Here is a 26,123-nt window from a genome sequence, read left to right on the forward strand (position 1 = left end):
GAAATACTAGACCAGCAGTCTGTATGAACATTTCAAAGTGTTACAGCCTTAGGCTGTGAATTCAAAAGTCCAGCAACTTACCTCCTCCCAAAACTCAGGGGCATCATACTGATAGTCGAGGTCAGGGTGGATGATCCTGGGAAAGTCAGGGACATCCCTCTCTGAAGAATCGCCATCACCCGACAGAAGAGTAGAAGCAGAGAAGGGAGATGTCTCATTCTCAGCCTGCAGCAAATCCATCCAGTCCTCCGTGTCCTGGAGCTCTGTGCCTTCCTCCAGCAGCCAGTCTGGGGGAGCCGACGGTGGGAGCTCTGAAGCAGGTAGTTCAGTTCCCAGCAATCCGGGAGAGTCATCAGAGGCAGGAGGGCCCCCCGGCACCTGGCTGGGGGTTTGGGGAGATGGGATGGCAGGTGTCAGTGCCTCTGTGGCAGGAAAAGAACTCGGAGGCCACTTGAAACTGGTGACATGAGGGGAAGGTGTTACTGCTGCTGCAGACGTGTGCAGAGGGCTGCCCACTAGGGTGGTGGGCGGGTCGGTGTGCCGTGGCTCCTGGGCAGTGACTGGCCCTTCAGTGGGCAAGGCTGCGTGATCCACGTTTTTGGATGGGCTGGTGAGGACAGATGCAGTGGGAGAAGTTGTCTCTGGCACAGTGGCAGCAGGTTTGTCTGCTGGTGGTGGTAGAGGGGATTCTGTGACGGCCTGGAGAGAGGCTGCTTCAGCTGAGAGAGTCAAGTATGTATAGCTGAGGGTTTCTGTAGGCTTAGTTGTCGTATCCGAGGCTGCAGAGAGCGTGACGTGGTTGGGCTCTGTGGGGGGCACAGTGCTTGGTACCACAAGCACGGGGGGAGTGACAGGTTTTGTGGCCACAGTTGGGGCTGTGGTAGAGGACTTGGTGAGGGGAGCTGCTGAAGAAGGAAACACACTTGAGGTTGGGATCTGAGCCTAGAGAAAAACAACATGGTGGGGTGAGAAGAGAGAAAGAAACGAAACAGAATAAAACCCAAGCAGAAAAACACTCCATATTACTTCCCGTAGCAGTGTTCACAAGAGGCTGCTTCACCCTTTGGATTTCAATGAGAGCTACGTCTCATGCCACCTTGTCCTGGGATGGGACTGGGGAATGCTCACAGTGCAGAAGATCCAGCAACATTCCCTCCTCCCACAGATGCCTGCCCTTGCCTCCACTCAGAGGGAGGTCTGCCTGCCTTCATCCCCCACAAAACTGCAAGGCCACCTGTGGCAGCCACAAACTGGGCATCTGTTCCACCTCCCCACTCGCAGCCTCCCTGACAGCTTGCTCTTGTCCCTCGCTTTGAAAACACAAGCTGGATAACCCCAGGAGAAGGGTGACCTGCTTCATCTGATGGCACTTCCCCAGAAACCTAGCAAGGCCTTGTAACATCAGGGACGCAGAGCCTTGTGTCGCTCCAAGGGGAGGCTTTGCTCCAGCAGCTCACCCCCTTGCTTGATGTGACTGACAGCTGCTGTTTTACCTGAGAAGAGATCTGACTCAATGCAACTCACTGAGGCTGTTACAGCACATAGGACTAGGACTGAGTAGGAGACGCACCCTTTCATTGTAGATAATGGTTCCTTCCTCACAGGCTGCTTTGTGGGTGCAGAGGTGCTGCTGGATGCACCAGTTACATCCCCAGAGACTGCTCACACACTTCTGGCACCTGGAACAATGATAGAAAAGCAGCTGCTAAGACGACCCAGGAAGGGACAGCCACCCTCCCTATAACTACAGACAAGAAAAAAGCAGATGCTCACGGTGCCGATTTCCACAGCAGGGCCACTGCAGCACAGTCATAGAAAGAGAAGTCCACAGAAGCAATGAAGATGTCATGGAAACGCACTACGAGCTTTATGGTGACATGATCTGAAAATGAAAATAAAAATTCCTTAGAAATGGAGCTACTATAAGTCTGCCATACTGTTAAGAGAGACAGCACGCTTTAGAAAAGACACTGTCAAACACAGAGACAGATTCCCTTCCATGCTTCTAGCATCTCAATCACTGGATTATCCTACGGACACTAAAAACAGGTTGGACAAGTTTGTCAGGAGTAGTTTATGACAGCTCTTGCCAACCCATGGGAAGGAAGACTAGTCTGAAGATCCCTCCATCTTTATGTGCTATAATTCCACTGTCATCTCTGTATTAGAGGAAGATGTAACACTCCAGGCTCAAAGCTGATTGTCTTCCTTTGTCATCCAAAGGAAAACCAAACCCTTAGAACTGACAGGCCCTTCACATCCTGCCTTCACCTTGAGAGCTTTGTTCTATGTCCAGACTAAGTGAGTCAGTGAAGAGGTTTATAGGACTTGTAATCTCACTTGCAATGACTGAAGGCTTATCTGCTTTAAATCCAGGTTTCACATCAACTACAAGCCTCAGGATAGCCCAATTTTCTTTGGGAAGAGACTATCACTGTTTTCTGATAGACCAAATAGCTGCAGAGATGGTCAAAACTTACTGCAGCTGATAGCATGAGCCTGAAGGAGATATTTTGCATATGACAGTATTAAAACAGCTAATTAATCTTATTCCAGACAAATGCCCCCAACCCTAGAGTTAGGTATTAGTTCTCCAAATAATAGGAACATATTGCATGCTCTGCTCAACTCCAGGAGCTGCCATTTCTCCAAGACAGTTTGCTATAAAAATAAGTAACAAGAAGCTTGTCCATCATTCCTCTCACAGAATTCAGACCTCCTCTTGCAAGCAAGCTATATTCACAACAAAACAATTAACATGCCTGGTGAAGGATCAGCCAGGCCTAAGCTGGGTTCCTGAGAGCATGACAAGTGAAGCAGTATGCTAGTAAAACAGCTGATGATGAGGTGTGTATGAAAACCCACGATTAGGAGAAAATAAGGGTATCATATGCAGCTGGAGGCAGGAGTCACTGCAGTACTGTCAACACCCATCACTGTCATAGAGGTGATTGCATTTGGCAGTGGTGGAAGGGCTAACACCTCCCAGGATTTCAGGGTTATGACACCATATTTATAAATATTCCTTTCTCCAAAAAGGCCATTATTTCCCATGACTGCCAATAATGCTGTTCAACAGTACAGAAGATGAGGTCGAGCACTTGCAAATCGAGAGCAAGAGTTTCTGCTATCAACTTGGAGCTCAACAGCTTAAAGTGACAGATGAGCTGGTATGCAACCTTTAAAACAAAGCTGAAAAAAAGGCAAATATTTTAGTGAGCTGGGAAAAGTATTCTAAGTAGGAATAGGAAAGTGCCGGTAGCTAAGGCCCTGATGAGACCTCATTTAGAAAACAGCGTATGATTCTGATTACCAGCTTCAAATTCATCTTAGCAGAGCACAGAAGCCGTGCAAAGAAGGGCTAGCAATACAGTGAAGGAGAGAGGAAGTCTGAGCAACAAAAGAAAATGAAGAAAAAGTTGGCACAGTTAGCACGGTGAAACTGTGCTAAGAACACCTGGCCATAGTTCATTGAGTGGGAGAAGAGCTGTGGAAGCAAAAGGACAACACAAATAGAGCAAACGGACACAAACCATCCATGAGCAAGTTTGGGCTAGAAAACAGAAGCAACTTGTTAAGCCTCAGAGATGCAGTATGAAAGTAACATAGGTAAAGCATCTATGGAGTTTGGAAATAAAAGCAAGACTGACTTACAAAGGAGTCAATAAAAATATCTGAAGCCTGGAATAATGAGAACTAGACTGCAGCTTTATCTACACTGATTTTTCACAACTGTGCTTGAATTCAGGCCCACATTTGCAGAACTGAACAGGGAAGCCAGTCCTGCCCACTCTGCCTGTAGTGGCAGTGTGTGAAGCCCTTTCCCTCTGTGCCTGACCACCCTGAATGGAGACCTGTTAGGTTTGTTCCAGACTAAAGCAGCGTGAAAGCCAACAGATATAATGACATTGTAAATAATATTGAAAATGAAGGAGTTTGAGATTGAATTAGTGTGTTAGCTAGGTTCTGCTGTCATGTTATGTCCGTGGAGATTGCTTCAAACCTATTAGCCAGCTGCATACTTGCATGGAAAATCTGTTTAGCCATTTAGGTGAATCGTGTGGAATGCTTCCCAACCGGCACCTGCCTTTTACTTCAGATGAACAAGCTCTTTGAAGAGATCAGCTCATCAGAGCTCACACTGACAGGCTGGGTAAAATCCAATGCAAAGATTATAAACTGAGAACTTTCCAGGTTCTTTAGAGTGGCCAATTAGCAATACTCAGCCAGTTATTGTTTGCAGTAATAGAAGGCTGACTATGTATTTTCTGAGGTTATGCCGCATTGCAGATTCATTTCTAACTTTAAGGACTGTGGGTCTCTTCTTGCCTTTCCTTACATGTACTTCCTTCTCCCACTTACTACATGAACTTTGAGAAGGTTTGCATTTTGTTTGATTTAAATAATGAAACAGTATTTAAGAGAGTTCTCTCTCCAGATTTATGGCAAAGCTGCCAAACCAGCCACCACTCTAGACTGCATTTCAGATCATATTCAGATTTGCATACAACCCTTCAAGCAGGATCTCCTTTCCAACTACCAGAATTTGGCATTGGAATTTGGCAACAGCCCAAAATAGCACAGGATGCGTGTGACACAGAAGTAGAAAGCAAACAGATATTATGACAGAATGAAATGAACACCTGCTGACAGACCACATACACGCATGGCTGTTAATCCTGGCAACCTGACGGACCTACAACGTACTTTCTCCCAACAATGTTATCAGACCTATCATGCTCCATTTAAAGCATTTCACTGACCTGCTCCTGTTGGCAAAGCTGGTGCTTGGCTGGGATCTGGAGAAGGACACATGATTCCTGACTCTGTCAGAACTGCTGGGCTTTCATAATCTTCAAAGTAGCATGAGTAAAATTCTTCCTCACGCAGAGAAGGTAAGTCCGAGATAGCCAGGAATATCTACCAATTCAATAATATCCAGTAAATAATTTGTCCTCTAACACATTCTTCTTTATTTCATCTAATTTTCTCGTTCTGTTTTTTCAAAGTAAGAGCCCCATAAAGTAGTTATCTACATATACACCCATTTTCCTATAATGTGTTCTAGGACTGACTGTTCATTCATCATCTCTTGCCATTCCCAAACTGAACTTGGCATCCACCAAGCAGTTGGCAACTTCCCCCTTTGCCCAAGTCTCTAGCAAAAGACAGGTTCTTGCCACCTCCTGATACAATGACAGACTTCAAAACACTGCAGCACCTTCATAGCTTTTCTGCCAGCTCTCAGATGCCAGACTGAAGCCATAATTTTGGGTAGCTCTTTTCAGTTCTTCCTGACAGCAAGTGTCAGAAACACTGTGAAACCACAGACACAGGCACCTTATAGATACTAAGCCAAGGAGGGACCCCACCCAAGCAGCCATCAAATACTCTGGAATACCCAGTAACTCTTAGCAGGCAAGGACATTTAGTTCTATGGGAAAAAACAATGACATTATCTCCTGGTACAGCCAAGCTGTTAAGTCCCTTATGTGAGGCAAACAACATGTGCTTGAAGGCTCAGTGATTCAGTACCCCACTGAAAGCAACAGGAAGACTTGTGGCTCCTCAGAGTTTGCAGGGGACTTTCTACATGCTTGAGCATCATCAGAGGATCATCACCACTCACGTTTCTCTTTTCCTCTCTGCTGATATTGGCTGGAGTTAATGACTGGACAGACAGACACTGCTGTGTAGAGTTAAAGCTCCAGAGCCACTGCTCACTCAACCTGGACCGCAAGCACTCAGAGCGACGGCTGCACCTGCAGAGAAATAGCAAGAAGCCTTATGAGAGATCTGTGCAGTCCTAGCAGGACACGTTCGGTTTCCAAGCTGACGCTGGCTGTCTGAAGCCTTGCTAGAATCTTGGGGAAGCAGCTACACAAGCCATGGAAGTCCCAGCCTCCCACCACCTTCAATAACAGGATGAACTGTTGCCAAAATATAGATGGGTAGGCACTTTTTGGGCTTCAAGGGTCATAAACTAGTTCCTATGGCATTTTACAGGGAGACAGAGCCAGCAAGCAGACAGACACGCTGGAATAAACCATGTCTCATTAAGCAACATCAGTAGGGGAGAAAGAAGTGAAAAAGAGTGCTAAATAAGAGAGTGACATCAGAAGAAGAGATAAGATAGTTTCTCTACATTTGAAATGAGGCAGTTTGAGCTGCAGTCAGACTAAAGCCAGGCTGAAATCCACTGGGCAGGAGCATCATGAGTGGTGACCAAAGACCCAAAAAGTAATGGAAAGACACCCTTGTGTGCAACTGTGACTGCTGGCGGTGTTTTAGGGAGGCAGACAGAGAAATGGTAAGTTAGAGAGAATATCCCGTAGAGGAACTAAAAATAAACTTAACTCCAGACACACAAACATAAGGAAGAGAGTAAGTGGACACAATCCTTAAACACTATCCCTCCAAAATCCTTGCAGGTGAACAGGGATCCTTCTTACCGCCCCTGAAGGACACACCAGCCACAGTAGGGGTCTTTCAGTGCCAGACAGGATTCACAGTCCAAGTACAGGGAACATTCCAGTATGGGAACCTTTACCACCTGTCAGAGAAAGAAATCAGTGAAAACACAGCACACACGACACAGGCCCCAGGTCTATAGCTGCTTCTGCCTAACTAGCAAGTTCTATCATCTGCATGCTCGCTGAAACAACTTCTTAATCCCCAATACTGCATAAAAATAAAGAAAAAAAGGAACAAGTTTCAAGAGCCCATCTGAATGGCCATTTCACATATTGCTGAAGGACATCTCTAAACATCAGGCTGTACAGAGGCACTGAGGCAAGCAAAGTATGTTACTATTAACAGGTTACCTGTGACACTTTTTGCAAGAAGGAGACTTTATTTAGTGATAAAACTATATTTTAACAAAATGGATCAAAGAATAGCAGACTGAATACCATTCAGTCTTTTGCTTTTCTGGACTCTGTCATGGGAGATCATCTCTCTTGACATGTAGGTGACTGAAGCTGGAGACAGCAGCTCCAGCTGAGGCCTCTGAATGCATCTGCGCTATTGCCCAGCTCTACCTGGCAGAACTATCATTTTGACTGAAAGTAGGCCAAGAAGCTTTGATCAATGTGGAACAAAAACCTCGTGCCATCTGGGGGTAAGTTTTACTTGCAAAACACTTCTGCTTTAACTTATTATCCTTGCTGATTTCAGCCTCTTGCCCTTTCTTTAATCTGCTACTACACTTCAGCTACTACACTGTCAGTTACTTTAAAATACCAACTTCTAATCCCCGACCTACTACTTTTGCTAAGTACATGATGTAATTTGCATTTTTTAATTGACAGAACAATTACTGCTAAGGATATAGTTCAGATTTCCCTAATCTTCTTCCATTCACAGATTTCAACTCCTCCTTTGAAGTGTTACAAAATTTCTGAGTATCTCAAAGTGCACAGGGGGGCATGGGTGTGAAGGGAAGCAGCGGTTTTCCAGCATGCTCTCATTTTTTGTTTGTTCTTTCCTTCAGAGTAACTCAAGGGCTGCTTTTTCCTTTGCTAGGAGGATCCTTTTCTTTCCAGCTCAAGGAGCTGATATGAGTGGTGTTGTACAAATCCTCTCAAATGAAGTATCCATAGCTGGATTTCCTACTCAGCAGACACCAATATCCCAAGAGCCTGAGGCATCGCAATGCCTTTTTTCCTTCAACTGCCACTGGGCACACACAGAATTACAGAAAGCAGGAGAACAGGGAAAGGTGCCTCGCATGGTTCCTTATACAGCTTGATTTCATCTGCAAGACTGTTGTTATATACGTGGTCAGAGCACACCTCTGCTATCTGAAGACACTTCCCACACATTTCTGCTTTTTGTAGGTTACATGCCTACAGAAGAACAGCTTAATCTGTTAACTGATTAAAAACAGGAGAAGTGCCACAGTTTTAATTACACAAAACCTCCCTTTTCTCTTTTTAATCTTTTGCAAAACCAAGACAGGTCACATTACTTACGAACCCAGAAGGCTCACGTTCTTCTGCTCAGATGGAGATGCAAACTGTTGTCCAAACAGTTCCTGCTCAACACAGAGGAACCCAGGAATTTGCAGTCCCTTGTCTTCATGCCAATAGAGCAGCCTTTTATAGCCTGCCATTCACATTCCTCCATCACTGCTGATACAGCCTGACTGACTTAGGGAAATGCACGTGCAAACAAGCCACGGTTTAGGGTAACAAGACTTCCTCCACACTTCCTCCAGCTTTTGCAAAAGGCCAGTCCCCATCCCCGAAAGCCAGACTGGTAGGCAGCTGCTGCCCAGCACAGGCTTAGCTGTACACACAGCTTCTCTGCCTCCCCCACTCCAGTCAGTAGTTTGTCTGGACCTCAAATGCTTTCAACGCTCCTGTGGAAGGGATTTTATTGCTCTTACCATTGACTGGGTCATGACAAAGAGGTGCTCCTGCAACTGGTCAAACAGCAGGTCTCTGCTCACCATGCTATTTAACTGGATAGCTAAAGAAGCGTATATGTGTGCATCTCCCATTGCTCCTAAGTACACCTGCAAGAGAGTCACAGTTGTATGCAGGCAAAGTATCACAGCAGGAGTTGGGGACACCCATACTACATCAGGAACGAGTTGGAACCACTGCTGTGTGTGAGGATTCCAACCTCCCACCAAAATCTCAATGCAGTAACTTCAGCCACATGAAGCATGTGCCTAGCAATACCTGCGGAAGCCACGTAGGAAGCACCAGCCCTGACATTGGCTCAGTGCAGATGTAACCAAAGGCAACATGACCACTGTTTGGGGCATTCACATTCTCAACAGTCAGTACAGTGTGAGAAGAGACCATCTGATAGCAATGATCTTTAGTAGGAACCTGACTTCCCAAGGGACAAGAGAAATTGCCTTTTTTCCCCTTCTAACTGAGCATCCCTGATTAGTTTTATCCTCTTTGCTTCCTGTCGCATCCAGATCATACCTTGTGCAGTCTCCCTCTGCTGTCTCCCAGAAAAGCAATGGTGTGGCCATCTTCCACATTCACTGCCACAGCTGTCAGACGGGCCTCTGTTTTCTCCAGAAGCGGGGCTGCTTCCAAGGGTACCCGGCTGGCCATAGGGCTGGGAGTGTGGTCAGAGCCGCAGGGGTATGCGTACAGGGTGTCCTTTTTTGGGGAGTGGAAAGAACAGGGAAATCAGTACAAAAAAAATGGATACAAGGAACATTAGCACCTTTAACACTTCCCACCATCCCCTTCCTTAAACAGGTGCCCCAGCAGTGAATTCAGCTTTGAACCCCTCTAAGCTTTTTTACTGAGAGTAAAAAAACAGCTTTTAATAATTAGTTTAGGTATGTTGGCTGTTTGTACCCTCACAGAATCCTGCAGACGTTTCAGCAAGTCCATTCAGCATCAGTAATGAAATGCGTTGAACCTCTACTAAACTCTTAAGTTCTCCAAAAAACATTACTAGCTATACACTGCCATGATACAGCATTCGGGAACATTCATTGTATTTTTCAGAACAAAACAAAAAGATGAGAATTCCTGCTTCCAGTGCAAAACCACCTACAACAATTAGCATGGTTTTGTTGTATCACCTACAAATTCTAAGCCTGAAGTAGAGTCCCAAAGCATCAGGAGATAATAAACACAGGGTGGAGCACAACTCCAAAGAGCTTACTAACTACACATAGAAATTGAGACACCCACAAAAAGTCAAAACAAGAGTCATCTCTGCACACTGCTTCAGTTCTTCTGAGTCTTGTGAGATTTCTGAAAATTAACTCCACAGCACTGTGCAAAAACAGTCATCCTTCTGTTCCAGTTAGATCCCTCCCAGTCCCACCAAACCTTCACTTACCGAATTCTAAAGGAGAGAGAATGAAAGCTGCCAACTTATTTACTCTTTGTATGTGTAGAGAGAAGATATTCCATTATGATTCATCTTTTTCCAAAGTAATAAATTCAGTCTTGTCTAGGATTGTTCCTCTGTTGCTTTATATCTTTCTTGACACCTTGTTCTGTGTCCACTTTAATTTTACAGTATCCTTTTGGAGACTGAATGCAGGATTGTTCACCCAACAATTACTATTAAAACCACCATTTTTTAATTCATCAGCAGCTTGTCTTCAAACAATGTGGCTTGTGTCAACTAATGATTTTCATCATGAAATCCCTTATGGATAACATTTTCACCCTCCTCTCCAGCCCCTTACTAATTATTCTTACAAAGCTTCGTGCGGAGCAGAGGCATTACTCCGAGTCCACACCAACTCCAGCTCCCTCTCCTGCCTCGGGCAATGTGGTTGAATTTAGACTCCTTGTGAGCAGGGTTACATACTCCTTCTGCCTGATGTCCGTGGCTTTGCATTTGGCAGCACTGAGCCGCACGGTACCATCCGGCACCAGGCAATGGAGCCACCCCCGCCGGAGGTCAGCGATAAAGGCACAACGTGGCATTCTTGAGGCATCTGCTTATCACCTCTCGCCAACCCCATGGAAAACCTGATCCTTTTCCCCCCTCTCCTCCCATTTCTCTGGGGTTTTTTTGTTTGTTTTTTAACACTTGACTGCTTCCTGGAGAAACTAAAAGTGATCAGGAGCTTTTGACAAAATCTATGGAAATCCCATGGTAAAACATATTTAACCTGCTGACCTCTATTCACTTCTCAAATGTATTGCTATCTTAGCAAGGAAGCAAGGCTTGACACAGCGGTTCCATGTAAGAAACCATGCCAATTAGACTAGCGCTACTTTCATTCTGATGCTTTATTGTTTTCCTTTCAAATACCAATTCAACTGATTTTCTGCACGCTAGGCGTAAGGCTCTGGCTTAAAGCCTCAGAGGAGGTTACAACTTTTAATGATTGTTGGTTTTTACCACCCTTTAAGTTATCATTCATTTTTAGTGACAGATATATTATTCTTATCAGCTCTGTTGTTTGATTCTTAAGCTTCTTCCAACCACCTCTTTGTAACTTAAAGATTTCTATTTCTCCAGTTGTCCAGTTCCTATAAGATTTATTAAGAAGTGGGCCACAGCCAAATTTCCATACTCAAAAGCATCAAGTGTTTATTTTGAATGGGATTCTAGCTATCTTTTGCAACCTTTGTATCAATTCAGACAAATGCTGGAGCCTAATGACCTCACTACTGAGGCTGATTTTTCAAAGTTTGCTTAAAAAAAACCGCATACAAATCAGAAGTAGTTGTACCCCAGTTGTGCTCAGCACTGCTGTTGCCTATATGTGATGCCAAGGGCAAGTCACTTCACACGCAATGTTTATCTACCATAAACCAACGTGACCCGTGCAAGCTCTCCCAGCACTGGCACAGCCTGCCTGCGGCCTCGCAGGGACTGTCTGCAGCGCAGTTAATCACAGTCAAGAGTGAAACTTGTTCCGTTCTACAGGATTAAGACCATAATAACTGTATAAAGTGCTTATATTAATTTACATAGAAGCTGTTTGAATTGTTTTCAGTGAATAACATCTTGGCAACGTAGCAGAAAATACACTTCAGGGATCATCCAGCGTCCTTCTGTGATGCAGCAAGTTTGGATGAAGCTGCTGCTGTGAATTCTGGTGCGCGCTTCCTACATTGCACAGGCAGGAAGCAACAATAGGACAAATCTATATCTACGCATGAAGAGGACTGAAAGCTCAGTGCAAAAGGACAAGTTACATACCTTGAAAACAACACCCACAGAAGATATGCAGCTTTCCCAAGCCTTGCAGAAACATGTTTCACACTTCCAATTATCAAGTCACTAACAGCATCTACAGAGTCTCCTGCGTCTCAAGACTAATGGATCTCCAGCAAACTGAACAAATGAACTGGTTCTGAAATTCTTATGAAAACAAGCTTTTTTTTTTTTCCAGTTGAAGAGATTGTATTGAACTGTAAAACTCAATCCTAGCCTCTCCTGATGGGCTAAAAATCGGAGGCAGTGGAACTAGGGAAAAGGGCATACCTTGCGCACATGCTGGTTTGGAGGCAGAAAACCATGAAATTAATTAGCATTATTCTTACATACAGCACAAGCTGCCACCATTGAAACCGAGTTAAAACTGTTCCTGCATAAAATGTTCATTGACAGCCGCTTCCACTCAGCACTGAATGGAGCAGGCTGGAGCTGGCACAGACCCTTAAGTGTTGTTAGATACAATCTTAACAACAACCGCTACCATGTACTGAATGGTGAAGGATAAAGTTTGTTAGGACATTTACATATCATTGGACACACTTGTTAATAAGATGCCATACTTTAGTCAGCCCACTAGTGCCAAACCGTGCAGCTGGGACCCTGGGATCATGCGCCAGGAATCACATCGCAGAGACTGGCCTTTTTCTCCCACCCTGTGCACCCACTTCTCCACTGGATCAAATGGTAGGGGGACTCTACATCATTTTGAATGAAGGATTTTTCTGAAGTGCTCACACCAGTTTGACATTTAACTCCCTCAAGCTGCCTTAAAAATCACCTGTGACAATTCCTTCCACGCAGCCCCGCAAAGGACACCTGGGGCATGGCTAAGAAACACAGTGAAAGCAAGACATCAAGCTGGGCAGTCTCATGCTTCCCAAATCTTATGTACTCCTCCTGACCTTATATTTGTCCTCCTCCAAGTCTGTTCTTTATCCTTCCCTTGTCCCACAAGCATTCTACAGTCAGCTTTAGCTACTGAAAGGAAAACCATAATTTTAAAACCAGTTTTGGACTACACATCCAAACCCAGAGACTTCCAGAGTTCTGTGGTACCACTTTGCTCTTTAGCACAAGGCTGGGAAGAGGCAATTATCTGGACAGCCTGTTCTGTAGAAGGAAGACACAAGATAACATGCTGTTCTGCTAAGGACTAGCAACGCCCTCGGTGAAAACAGGCTACTTACAACCACAGAGCCTCATGCTGGGACACTGCATCCAGCACCGCCCCAGGAGAACGCTGCTGCTCTGTGTTTGTGCCACCGTCCCCGATATCACAGCACCAGCCAGCGTGGCTGCCAGACTCAGCATGGCTGCAAGGATTCAGGGTCACAGCCACTTCAGTTCACATTTTTATCCTGCAACATCTCATCATGCCTTTGTCGTAGAATTTAAAGAAGGATTATCACCTCTTACAGCTCTGGAGACAAAGAAAAGCCAGGTCAGGAAAAGGTCTTCCTTGGGCACAAAATTCTCCAGGACTAATGCAGTCTATAGGAAATCAGGATTTTGTTGACACTTGTTTTTTTGCTTATGTTCTTTTTTGTTCCTGGGTGCCCTTGCAGGAAAATGTTGTGAGATGCACCTCACCATAAGCAACAGGGACACAGCACACCCCTTAAATTCCCTTCCCGACACACAGGTGCACATGCACATACTCCTCTCCTTCCCTGCAGTGCAGACCAGGACATAAAATTACTGATGAAGAACAACCTGAACTGCAGCTTCAGTGCTCTCGCCTGGTATTGCCACGAGACAGGCCTCAGGGCCAGGTCACACCAGATGCCCTCCCCATTGCCACACACAGTCCATCTCCCTCTGCAAGGAAACCTGCCCATGTGGGGCAGAGAGCTGCAGCAGCAATGAGACAGACTGTACTTAAACAGGACGCAACAGTTCTTGCATTGCATTGCTGCAGTAGCAAAGAAAGAGCCTGAGCCCAAAGACTTTTAACCCAAACAGATTTCGACATTCATCTGTGGGAAACGGGCTGACTTCAGGAACACAAAGCAACACAAGAACACGCTGCAGACTACTCTTTACCCTGGAAAAGGTGCAAAGCCACTTACCGCTGGCAGCTGGACACAGTTGGAACTGACATCGTATTCAATATATGCCACTTCTGTCCCTTCTTCTGACTTCCCATCTCTCATGTAGCAAACATCCCTAGTCCAGTTGGTCAGGCGATCTACCTCCTCCATTGCGTAGACACAGAGCGCAGACTCCTCGCTCAGTTTGCCAGAAGAAGCCTGCCAGGCAGAGAAGGCTGCAAAGAGCACTTCTCCGTTGGTGGCCAGCTGCTCCTGGGCCAGGCCTTCTCCTGGCTGGGTGACATAGGCTGCTTGCAGGAGGCTGTATGTAGTGGCTTTGCTCTGGCAGAGCAGAGGTAACTCCACATACGAGTAATAATGAGAGTCATCCAGGCAGATTCGCGAGATGTAGGTCTTGTACTCACGTGATTGAGATTTGAGGTCCCGACGGTAGAACAGGAAATAGACACTTGAGCGGTAAGTGAAGGATTTAATGAAATGGTGGTTGTACTCGGAGAGCCGGCCCACAGCCAGTTTTGCTGTTTCTTCATAGGAGAAAATGGAGTGAGAGTCTGTTGCTTGAACATCCCCTCCATGGGCCCTGAGATTTCGGGTAGTGATGGGAGGAATCCCTCCTCCAACTCCTCGGCTGGTGTACCCTCGTCCCACAAACAGCAAGGGGACCTCATCCTTTGAGTAGGCTATGAGTCCCACAGTGGTGATATTGGGATCATTGGCAGCAACGTACTGAGTGTCACCAGGGCTCTCTGGTCGGAAGAGGACGTGGTCGATGGACGTGAGGCTCCTCTTCTCACAGATTCCCTGGTGCACACTGCCACACACAATGAGCTCCTTCTGCACCGCGTTCACCAGCAGCAGCTTGTTGTGATTGTCGGTGTAGTGTGCCTGAGGGCACTCCAGCTTTGAGACCGGAGGGAGGCAATCTTTACTGTCCAGAACTGGCCCAGTCTGAACCACATTCTTCATCAGCAGGTCAGATGTCAGCTGAAAGAGAAAGTTGGTGGCCCCCAAGTAAATGGTCCCGGATTCCAAGTCCATAGACAGGTGGAGGAATTTCGTAGCATTGCGCGAGAACGTGACATACTGCAGTCCCCGTGGAATTGCTGCTCCCAAGAAACAAAGAACAGGAAGGAGGAACGTTCCCAGAGGCATGGTAAACACTCTGCAAGAGAGGAAAGGCTGTTATAACTCCTTGGAAACCAGGAGCGAAGATTAGCACTCAAAATCCTTCAATAGCACTCTTATTATGAGAGGTGGGCAAAGAGGACATGAATAACCATAGAAAGCAGAGAGCTAGACACAAAGAACCAACACGGGACGTTTGCGGAAACACTAACAGAAAGAGGCCTGCGGGAGTATCAGAGACTTTACTCAATCATCTCCACACCAAGATGACAGGCACAGCATCTTCAGGAGAAGCTGCAATGCTGCAAGTAATGTTCTTGGGAACTTTCCCAGAAGTGGTACTGGGGAGAGCTTCTCTTCACAAGCCCAGGACTTGTACTAAACTTGCTGAATAAACAGTCCAAAGCACAGATTCATCAATCCAGGGACATAACCTAAGGAGAAAGGTCCTATCTATGCTGTGACAGAAGGTGCTTCAAATATTAAAGCTGATCACTATTCTTGTAACATCAGAAAAAGCCATGTTTAACCCGACTCCTGCACAACTCCTTCCTATGATGCTATATTGGAAGTTTTCCAGGACAGGACCAGATTCCTATAGCAGCCAGCACACAGCATATATTAATGAGCAACACCACATTAAAACAAATCACTGTGCAAGATAAACACAACCTGCAGGACTATTGTTTAAATAAACTGTAGCTAGGATCCAATTCAGAGCAAACTAATAACCCCTTTGCTCTGTATTTGATCTAGATATCATAATTAATCCTTCTCTTTCTTATCACTTATGGCTATCAGCCTCTTTTGGGTCTAAGGCTCTCCCACCAGTGCTTCAGAAGAAACCTTCTCATGCCATCTCTGCCACTGAGCATCACCTACCCAAGCAGGACCTGGGTGCCAGGATGAGGCCTCCAGAGTCAGTCATAGCAGTTCACAGCCACCCCCCTGGGGCCACCAGTCTGTCCCCAGCCCTGCCAAGCCAGCCTCCGTGGGCCCCCATCTGCTTGGGCAGTTATGCGGCATGTCCAGGCAAGGGGGAGACCACCTTATCCTCCTCACTTGTTACTGCACTCTCCAGGGGAGAAATCTCTTGATGGCACTCATCTCTCCACAGCACCTCTACCAGTACTGTAAACGGTGATTTAAACATGCCTGCTCTGTGGACAATGCTCCCTTCCTTCCCTGTCCCATGCCTCAAAGTGCAGGCAAGGCCAGATGGGGTGGGTGTTGACAGACCCAGGGAACCACCAGACCTGTTCTGCTCCTCTCCAGAGGATCTTTAGATCAACCGCTCTTGAAATCTACTGTGACCCACCACCCAAGCCATGCCACAGACGGGAACAACTGTCCTGAACAGCACAGGGAATCCCACAGCATGGTGGAAACGTGGTAATAAGTACATGCAACATTTAGATTAATGCTTTCTCCATGGAGAAAGGGCAGCAGCTGCAAGTACTCATAATTTACTATGAGTACCACCTTATTTGAGTTGAGAAGTAGGTGGTGATGCAGCTGTGAATCTATGTCCTTCCCTCCCTCCCTCCCTCTTGCAGACAATTTATCAAATCTACATACAGCTACACAGATGCCACGCTGGGCCAGAGGCTCAGAGCTGATGGGTACAGTATCTCCTCCAGAACTGGCCTGTAATCTGCTGTGCTCATTTTGGCAACTCAGCTCCTCAGGGGTGATGTTAATTTTGTAGTTAAAGCTAAGAAAACTATCATCACTTCCCTCCTACAGCATCATCCCTCTTGGATCTTCTTGGTAAACTCAAAGTGCTATTAGCCCAGAAGTGCTTAGAGCACAGAGGTGGAAAAAGATCTGCAGCATTTCAAGAGAAGACTACCCCCACATTTACTGCAGGACTTAACCAATTTAGGTCACAAACTTCTCACCACACAAACTGTGTCTTACACTTGTCTGTACAACATCCAGCACACAGTGTGCAGAAAACACAGTAGCAATTGTGAGAACAATAACTGTAAGACTCTAGATCCATCTTTTATTTCACTGCTATTGCAAAAAACAACCCACGAAAGTCTGCTTTCCAGCTCCTTTGTCAGTAAAACTGGCATCTTTGCTCTACCAAAAGACCAGTTGAGAGGATTAGTCTACTTGTGAAATCCAGCGGATGGAAGGTATTATAAATACAACACATTATTAAATATAGGCTTTGTGAAGCTCTGGAAAAGCTCCACTTCACACGGTTATTGTAGGTAAGTAGGTAGTACTGTCAGGATATACCCGGACGTAGGAATGCTGGCTCTAGGCTGGCAGCTTTCCCCCAAAGCACACAGCCCCTGATTCACACCGTACCAGTGCTGTGTTTAGGTTACGTGCACACTAGGGCTTTTGTTTGCCCTGATAATGGACACTTAGTGTTTTCTGCTCTCAGTGCTACAAACACACTCTGCTTCAGCCAGGTTCACAAACAGCGCTGAACTAGTCTTGGAGTCTCTTTCCAGGGTGGTGAGAGAGTGCATTGTAGCACCTGACAGAGGTCCTCATCATGCGGGAGATGTTATCTGTGAAGCCTGATGAGGGGTATTTATAAAGCCAGCGAGTAGATACATGTAGACTGAAGGATGGAGCTCTAACTTGACTCTACCACCTCGGGTTTACATCAGCAGAACGTATCTTGCCCCAACTCTAACATGTGAGTTATTTTTATGCATTTTCACCATTTTTATTGGAGAAAACTTTATTCAAGGAACTCCTTAACCACACAACTGTCTCGGTACCTCTGCACTGCCATCATGAAGATGTCACGATGGAGTGTTGTGCAACTCTGTCTGGAGCCTCCTCAGTTTCAAAGCTTAAAATGCCTGCAAACAAAACAATAAGCTGATGACCATCCAACAGCAGGAGCTTGACTACATTGTGACAGAGCCACACTGACATGGAGAAGAGAGTCTTTGATCTGGAAGCAGCTGAGGATCACAAGACATCATTACATTACACCACTTAGAGGAATCTCTAATCTTCTTTCTAGCTAATGCAACCTTCCTATGCCAGCACTTACACAGTAAAATCGGCATATGTGTCTTCAGAATTTATGAATTCTGAAATACTGGCTTTCTGGCTAGAGGTCACGCCTACAAGCTGCAAGACTCTGCTCTGTCCACCACGTACCGTCACTGACAACTGCCGGGGCAGAACTAACACTTATACATGCCACCAGTACTTGAACTCAAAACCCAGCGCATGACACCACTCTAGCAACACAGATCTTTTTACAAGCTCTTTGATCTGTAGTTGAATCTATCCCTAATGTTTCACTGAAAGCATTTTACCTATTGGAGCACCTGTACTGGAAAGAGATGGAAAAGCAACTAGCCCTTCATTCCAGCAGACCATAATCGAAAGCAGGTCTTGCTGTGATCAAAGCTCTGACCTGAAACTATTCTTCTTTCACTCACCAATATCCCCGTAGAAGTCACTTTGTTAAGAGCTAGTTCTCAAAGGTGTTCCAGGTAAGAAACTACTATCTAGTCCTCATGGCTCTGGGAGAACAGAGGGCAGCTGAGAAGACAAAAAAAAAAAAAAAAAAAAGGGTAGTACAGCATGTTCTGCAAGCTAGTTCTAATCGCTCTGCGCAATGGGTAAACATTGAATATAGTGCTCTTTGTTGCTCTTTGCTGAAGAGCCATTAGCAAATGAATTTGTATTTATTGCTAGGTGAGCAAACATACATTAGAAATGAGCACGAGTGTGTGGCTATCAGTAGCTAGAAGCATTCGCATCCTATGTGAAAATTGAGAGAAAGCAAGCCAGCAGTGTCTTTTGATTTAATTTTCCAAGTTGTTTCTCAAGCAGGGGCATCACTGCCTTTTTTATTCTTGCTCTTCAGCTAAGCCCGTCACCACCTCTCTGGGAGGACGGGAAGGAGGAGGATAACCTACATTTAAATCTGATGGTTTCATGACAGGCTACACTACTGAGCTCTTTATGGATTTACTGAGCCGTTCTGCTTCCTGTGCTCACTGCTAGTGTATAACACAGCTGTTACAGACAGATTGCCCTAAAAGTGTGTAGCCTTTAATTAATTCTGAAGGCAGTTGCCAAGGCTTAAAGATTCTTTTAAAATGTTCCATTTTTTTGATGAATTCCTGTTAAATAGGAAAACGCTCCAGACAATACTCTGAACATTGCCTCTAACGCACTGTAAAATATTAATATCCAAATGATACTTCTGAGTTTCATTTATTTAATCTGGATCACAACAGAAGGGCTAGAGGATTAGTCAGTTCTGCCACAGAATATTTATATCACATCCACAAAACAACAACCAATAACGTGGAAGCAATGGCACTATTTTGTTCCTTGGAATTCGAAATAAGACCGTGTTTTCTGTAGCACTATTTTTACTCTGACCTCACGTATCCCTCTCAGAGACTTTACTCATTTATTAAAGAAACAAACCCAGAACTCATTTGGACACATTTTATCAGCGTATCACACGTAAAGATTATTTCAATCCTCACAGATTATTTCCCTAATACCACATCCTATCCCCCAAACATGGAGAGGTCCGATAATGTTCTAACTTCTAGGCTAGATTTCATACTCAACACCAATCCCAGCAGAATTATCCTTGGAAAAAAAGTAGGTCCCTGAAATTTGCACCTGTAATTTCCACTGTACCGTTTGCAGAGCCAACCCACAGCAAAAGCACTGAAAGATTTAAAAAGTAAAAGGATAATTCTTCCAGCTGCACGATGACCCTTGTGCTCCAGCACATTCAAATCGCCCAGCAGTAGGAAGACGACCACTGCTGTGTTTTCTGCACAAAAGCCCTGAATTACAGCCCCCCCTCTAAGTTTCATATGCTCAACAGAGACTTGCTGTTTTCTGCCGTGAAAGATGACATTCCCATTAAATAAACCTTTTTTGGAGTCTTATTTACTACTACCAGGCCAGTTCCCTGCTCTGCTGTTTAAGAACACTTGCAGCATGCAGCTCCTGCAGAGATGAACAAAAACCTCTGTTTTCCAAATAAAAATGACCCCAAGGAGAATCCCAAGTCTAAGCCATCCTGTCGGAGCAGGACTGGCACAGACAAGGGAGCTCTGTTATACCAGATGTGACTAACACCAAAGCTGAGGTCAAAATAACTTAAAATAAAACCTCTGAAGACAAAATATCAAATCTGAAACAGACAGGGAGGTGGCGGAAAACCTGTACTTTCAGGCTACAGAATTAACAGCATTATTAGATAAACACTTGGGAAAATTATGTTTTCTAAACCTTTGATAGTTACTGCTGACCATTACAACATACTTTTCTGGATGGGGCTTGAAGAAGTTATACTAAAACAGTATTGCACAAAATATTTTGTCAACTTTGTGATACTACTGCCATTTTAACGATGCTTGTGCATTGGTAGGGTTCTTTGGAAAAACTGTAGAAAGTGCTTCTACACCCCTGGGTCTACCTAAATATTAATTTTAGCCATAATGGAATTAATCGATGGTAGTGGACAGGTATTTCCCCTAAACAGCTCTAGCACAACCAATCTTTTCTCTTGCACACATGAAAATGTGTTATAAACACTAGTTTAAGCTTCCAGTACAAATGGTTAATGAAGAGTTAATGATTAATACAATGTTAAATAGTGAACTTTTTATAAATCAAGACAAACTACACAAACATTTACAAGGAACATAAAGCAACCACAAGCTGCTTGCTGTTAAAAGAGGCTTTCTTCATAGATACTCTGTCATTGTAAATTGAGGGCTGACTTCACTTTACCATCCTCTCAAACACTAACAAAATGTGAACTCAAGTTAATGTATATACCGTGTTGTATATACATTTTTAAAAGGGGAAATCAAGTCAGCTGTTAGTTTCTCAGTATCTTAACACAACCAAAAGATAACTTTCTGCCGGTGTTATACATTTGAAGATGAGAGTCCTTTAGGATTGGCTCCAACTTTCTGCGTAACCAAACCACAGAACACCACTAAGCAACCTCTTCTTCTAGCCCACGAGCTCCCGACTAAAGTCTCCCAGTGAAAGCAGAATTTTTTCCTAGGGCTCCTAAATTACAGAAACTACCACCTTAACCCAGCAAACTGATCCCCAAGGGTTATTTATCCCAAGTAAAATGCCTTGTCATTTTGTTTAACTTTGCTTGTCACAGGATCTCCCAAGTCAAAGAAGCTTCTACTTGCTTTTTGCATGAACAGTTTGAAAACTAATCCTTCTTCTTAATCCTCCTTGGGCAAGGAGATAACGACAACTATTCTACCTCAGAGGTCCACCTACGCAGAAACCCTGGCTCCAGCAACAGACAATAATAGATGCCTAAGAAGTAGTATAAGGGCAGACAAACATAAGGCAATCCTTCCCTATACATCCTGCCAGCTTTGGGCCTTCCTGAATCACTGATTGCAGCCACATGTAATCCTTCGGATGGATATATTAGGTGGTCTGAGCTTCTTCAGTCAGCAATAATTAATTTTTCTTGTAGCTTTCTGAGCCCTTTCCAGTTTGTCAGCATCCTTTTTTTGAGGTACCTGACCTGGATGAGCAACCCCTTTTCACAGCACCTGACCCGGACAGGCTACCCCTTTGGCTTTCTAATGCTGCACACAGAGCAAATATTAATTCCACCAGTTTGACCCACCAGCCCTCCATTTACCTGCCCAAGAACATCTTGCTCTTATAGCTGCCACATCACAAGTCAAGTTTGTATCCAGCCAAATACCATCAGTGACTCAAATATTCTTCCAGGCAACTAGTTAGAAAAAAAAATCCTGTTCCCTAGCCTTTAACATGTAGAGTACATCCAGAGAGCCTAGATAGGTTTAATCCAGCTGTAATAGAACCCTGCTGAGAAAGCAGAGCTCACTAAAGTTACCCATCCAATTCACCCTGTTGAGCAAATCCACCGTTTCTACACAAATCTACATAAATCTAAGCCCATCACCCCCCGTAGAAACAAATTTGCTTGCAGAAGTTCAAGGACACAATTGTTGATCAAAATACAGACTAATATTGGAACAGAGAGAAATCCCTGCAGTACCCAGGAAATTCCAAGAGCAGATTTCCCATTTCCAGTTAACTGAGATCCAATAGCCAGTTTGTAATCTGTTTAATATGAGCTGATTTTAAAAGAACTGTCAGCTAAGTTTCTTGAAAAAAAAGTTAAGCTATTGTGGAATTAAAGTTACAGTCCCTATCATGATTTAATAAGTAGTTAAAAGACAGGAAACCAAAAGGGTTTCCCTGTCAGAGGAAGGTTATCAGTGAGATCTGCCAAGAATTTGTTCTGCAACCTGCTCTGTTCAATATGTTCACGTAAGATCTATGAAAAGGAATATGTCTAGAAGTGGCAAATTTTATTATTAAAAAAATTATTCATCACAAACAAATTCAGAAAGACTGCAAAAAGTAACAGAACTCATGCACTCCTAAGTAACTACACAATATCTTAGATGTCAATAAATACCAAAAACACCACAAAATATTCTAATTACATAAACACAACAGGATCCAAATTAGCTGTTACCACTCAGGAAAACTTTGGAAACTTGGTAGGTCAGTTCAGTACTTAGTATCAAGCAAAAAGGCAAATACAACCTTCGGAGTGATTAGGAAAGAAAACACGCATCACCATTATGTTGTTGAATGCTGCAGGCAGTTCTGATTCCCACATCTGAAAAAGGAGACAGAATGACAAAAAGAACAAAGATGATCAAAAGCATGGAGCAGCTTCCATATAAGGAGAGATTGAGCAGAGTAGGACTTTGGATGGACAAAGAAACAACCGGGAGAGATATGGAAAATTTAAGAGATCTGAAACATGACATAGTGTCAAGATGAAAAACATGGAATAATTGACTACCATGTTTTACAATGCAGAAACGAGAGAGCGCCCACTGGAGTTACAGACAACTTTTCTAAGCCAGCTCAAGGATACTGTCACTAGATTTAGATGTTTAAATAACATTTAAAGTGCATAATTAAATTGTAGAGCTCACTGCTGTAGGATGTCGTGGAGACTAGAAACATAAATAAGTTAGAAGAGGGATTATATAAATTAATGAAGAATAGATATAGTTGAAATCAGATTATTAGATACAACTCCTGGCCAAGGAGGGCCCTAAACTGATGATGGTCATAAGCTGGGAGTCAAGGGCCGGGGGGGGAGTGGAGAGGAGAAAAAACCCAAAACAAACCCACCACATTATACATGCTTTGTTTCTTACAGCCCTCATTAAGCGTCTGCTTCTGGATCTTGTCAAAGACAGGATTACTGAGCTACACAGAGCTTTGCAATTTGCCCCAGGATGACACTTCTATTTAAACTTCTTATTTTATGATACATTTATAGATCTTATTTATTTTTAAATATTAAGAATGTAACTTTAGCCCTGCCTAATCGCATATTTAGGAAGCCGGAAACCTAACCTCATTGAATATTTCTAAAGGCATTATCTATCATATTAACATTTAGATACCATCTAACTGGATCCTGACAGCTCAGCACAAAAGTTAATGCACAACACAGCAGCGAAGCAAGCAAGCATCACCCTCGGCAGACTGGGAAACCGAAGCAAAGGCCAGAGCCATGGTGCACAGAAGTGGCAGAACTGAGTTTAACGCACCAACAGTCCCTCTTCCAGGAACAGCTCTTCCCTGTCTGCTAAATGATGGAAACTTCTCACTCAGACACCGACTAACAAAACAGATAACGTGTTTGCCATACGTACAGCTAAGCATTGGGCAGCGTTCAACAGAACTGCTACTACTAAAAGTAGGTCAGGACCGTCCGTTCTAACCAGGGAGAAAGGAAAGCTAAAGCACACCAGACTATTTGGCCAGGTATTACAGAAAACCTTCATCTGGGATTTCATCACTACTTCAAACAGACGTGATTCATATTTTACTGGCCTCCACCTCAAACAAGGCACACCTTCCCAACCGCACTGCCCTCCCTATCATTAGGGGCACCTCTCCCCAGCCTCAGCCAGGATCCTCCTGTTCTCAGCTTTGGCACCACAGGCTACAAAGGCCAGAGTCCTGCTCCGCACTAGCTGCCTTAGCTATTCTGTGTTGATTTCTATAAAGCAGAAACGTCCAACCGTTTTGTCCAGAAACAGCCAGGACAGCACATGATCTTCTCAATGTAATCGCTTCTGCCTTAGAGTCTATTTTCCTTGGCAGGGTGCCCTTCAGAAGGAAGGAAGGAGACCTCCTGCAACCAGCACATCCTTCCCAGAGGACGGCACAGTGACCTCTAACCAAGCTCTCACGTCCCAGAGGCAAAGGCCACACTCCCAAGGCAAGTCCTTTTGCATCTAGCCTGGCCTTGGAGTAACCTAGCAAGAGAGGAAAGGAGCTTCAAATGTCCTGTGAAACTCCTGTGAAAGGAAGCCAGTCCTACCCTTGCACCGCAAGAGGAAACCATGGTCTCCATGCCAGCGTCAGCCCTGCAGGATCGCACAGTGGAAGGGAGAACAGAGAGACCTACCACAAAAAGGGTTCATGCTAGCAGTGTAACAGACCACAAGAAGAGACACAAGGACCACATCCCGAGCTCCACCATCCAGTTGTCAAGATGCAAATCAGAACTGTTAAACACTGGAGCCTGCCTTGAATCCTTTCGCTCTGCAGACACTGAGCAGTGCAGGGTGCTCTGGCCTGCTAAAGAACAGCATTTCCTCGACATCCCAGAAGTCTTCAATTTTAGTACCATAACAGCTCTATAGAGAATTAATATGCCCTGGGTGGACAGGAAGGAATTCTTCTCTGTGGAGTTTTCCTTTATTTCAAACAAAATTCACTTTCCTGCCCTCCCCAGTAATCTTCTGGAGAACCATACAGCCTGACAGCAGTTTGACAGTCTTCCCCTATCACTCCAACAGTGTCAGCAATTCTGGCTACAGCCATGAATACAGGCAGTAACATGCAAATAAATTTAATGCCATGCAACCACATGAGTAGCATCTATCCCCTCCCACCCAGAAGAGACAGCAAAATCAACAGAATTCCACATCACTACCACAATCTGCTTGTGGTTTGCCTTCAAACCAAGTTGGGGTATATTCTATCCTGTATTACTCAACTCATTTTAAAGCATTATCAGAAATGAAGCTTTGATCAATCAATCTTCCATAAATTAGTGCCTAAGCCTGGAAGGCTATTAGTAGTCAGCTACAAATTATTAGACTCAATATTCCGGTAATTACGTTACACAGGTCTGCTAGATAATGATCCAAGTTGAAGTGGCCAGACATTTTCTTCCACCTCTACAAGCTAATACCAAGGCTTTCATAAGGCCAAGAACAGATAGCAACACACCATGTTGTTCAAAAAGCCTGGGGACCTTCCCAAATTGCTCATGACATGTATAAAACACAATTATCTCCCACTGCACTACTGCAGAAGACTGAACAGGCTGGGTACAGACTTGAGAGCCAGGATCAACTTCGCACCAGTCTCAACAGCCCCGAGCAATGACCCTCCCACACAGGCTGGGATCTTTGATATCCAGTGCTTCCAAATGTAGTCCAACATGGAATGGTGGCACAGGAACCATCCATGAAGGGCTCTCAAGGCGCATGTGGTCGAGGAGCCACAGGCTGGCAGCAGCGACGCAGCATACTCTTCCACCCTACAATCACAGCCCTCCATCCCAGATATCATCCACACTTCGAAGTTCTTGTTTCAAGGATAAAATTCAGAGCACCAGACTGCATACGGATAGAGGTGGGAGGACTACTACTGTGCATGGGCCATCAGACAATGCTCTTCATTCATACCACTGTGGGTCCACAATCTGGAGGAATGAAAATGAGCAATGTGAAAATTAAGCGGCAAAGGAAGCAGAAGCTAGGACACTGCAAGATTTGGTACTTGGAGAAATAAACCATCTGGAGCAAGAGTTCTCCAGTCACTTTGTTAACAGGCAGACATCTAGTCACACCTTATCCAGAACAAGGAATTTTATTACAAGACAAAATTCACCATAAGAAATTTTAACACCATCAAGTGGTTTTGCAACATGAGCTTCTGTTCTTATCTGTACACTCAGATTGAGGAGATTCTAACTTTTTCTGGCAAAATATTTGAGCTCGTGGTCCTGTTCAGGGCTGAGAGAGCTTCTTTGGTGCTGTCCTAAAGGCACCAAGGTTCAGAACCAGCTACCTGTTCATGGCAGCCATGAATTTTAAAGGCTGGACTGTTCTCCATCTGGTTTGCTACCCTCCCACCTTCACAGTCTGACAGCCACTGGCTGGGCAGGATCGACTGGCTCTTCCCCCTCTC

At 44.6% G+C, this 26,123-nt stretch overlaps 1 protein-coding gene across 1 annotated transcript in view; it reads right to left on the bottom strand.

Annotated features, from left to right (window-relative positions):
* Positions 1-14,873, bottom strand: part of PLXNB1 (plexin B1) — a 39,088-nt gene extending 24,215 nt beyond the window's left edge. Inside the window, exons 1-9 of the mRNA XM_009284416.2 lie at positions 13,737-14,873; positions 8,943-9,125; positions 8,390-8,518; positions 6,453-6,553; positions 5,630-5,762; positions 4,764-4,920; positions 1,774-1,882; positions 1,571-1,679; positions 82-942 (exon numbers count right to left, since the gene is read on the bottom strand). Of these exons, the coding sequence (XP_009282691.1) occupies positions 82-942; positions 1,571-1,679; positions 1,774-1,882; positions 4,764-4,920; positions 5,630-5,762; positions 6,453-6,553; positions 8,390-8,518; positions 8,943-9,125; positions 13,737-14,870 (2,916 nt within the window). The 5' untranslated portion in view covers positions 14,871-14,873. The remainder of the gene's footprint in view (positions 1-81; positions 943-1,570; positions 1,680-1,773; positions 1,883-4,763; positions 4,921-5,629; positions 5,763-6,452; positions 6,554-8,389; positions 8,519-8,942; positions 9,126-13,736) is intronic.
* Between the last annotated feature and the right edge of the window lie 11,250 nt (positions 14,874-26,123).

The sequence above is a fragment of the Aptenodytes forsteri genome, unplaced genomic scaffold (genome assembly GCF_000699145.1).
Source record: "Aptenodytes forsteri isolate BGI_AS27 unplaced genomic scaffold, ASM69914v1 Scaffold53, whole genome shotgun sequence".
Taxonomy (NCBI): domain Eukaryota; kingdom Metazoa; phylum Chordata; class Aves; order Sphenisciformes; family Spheniscidae; genus Aptenodytes; species Aptenodytes forsteri.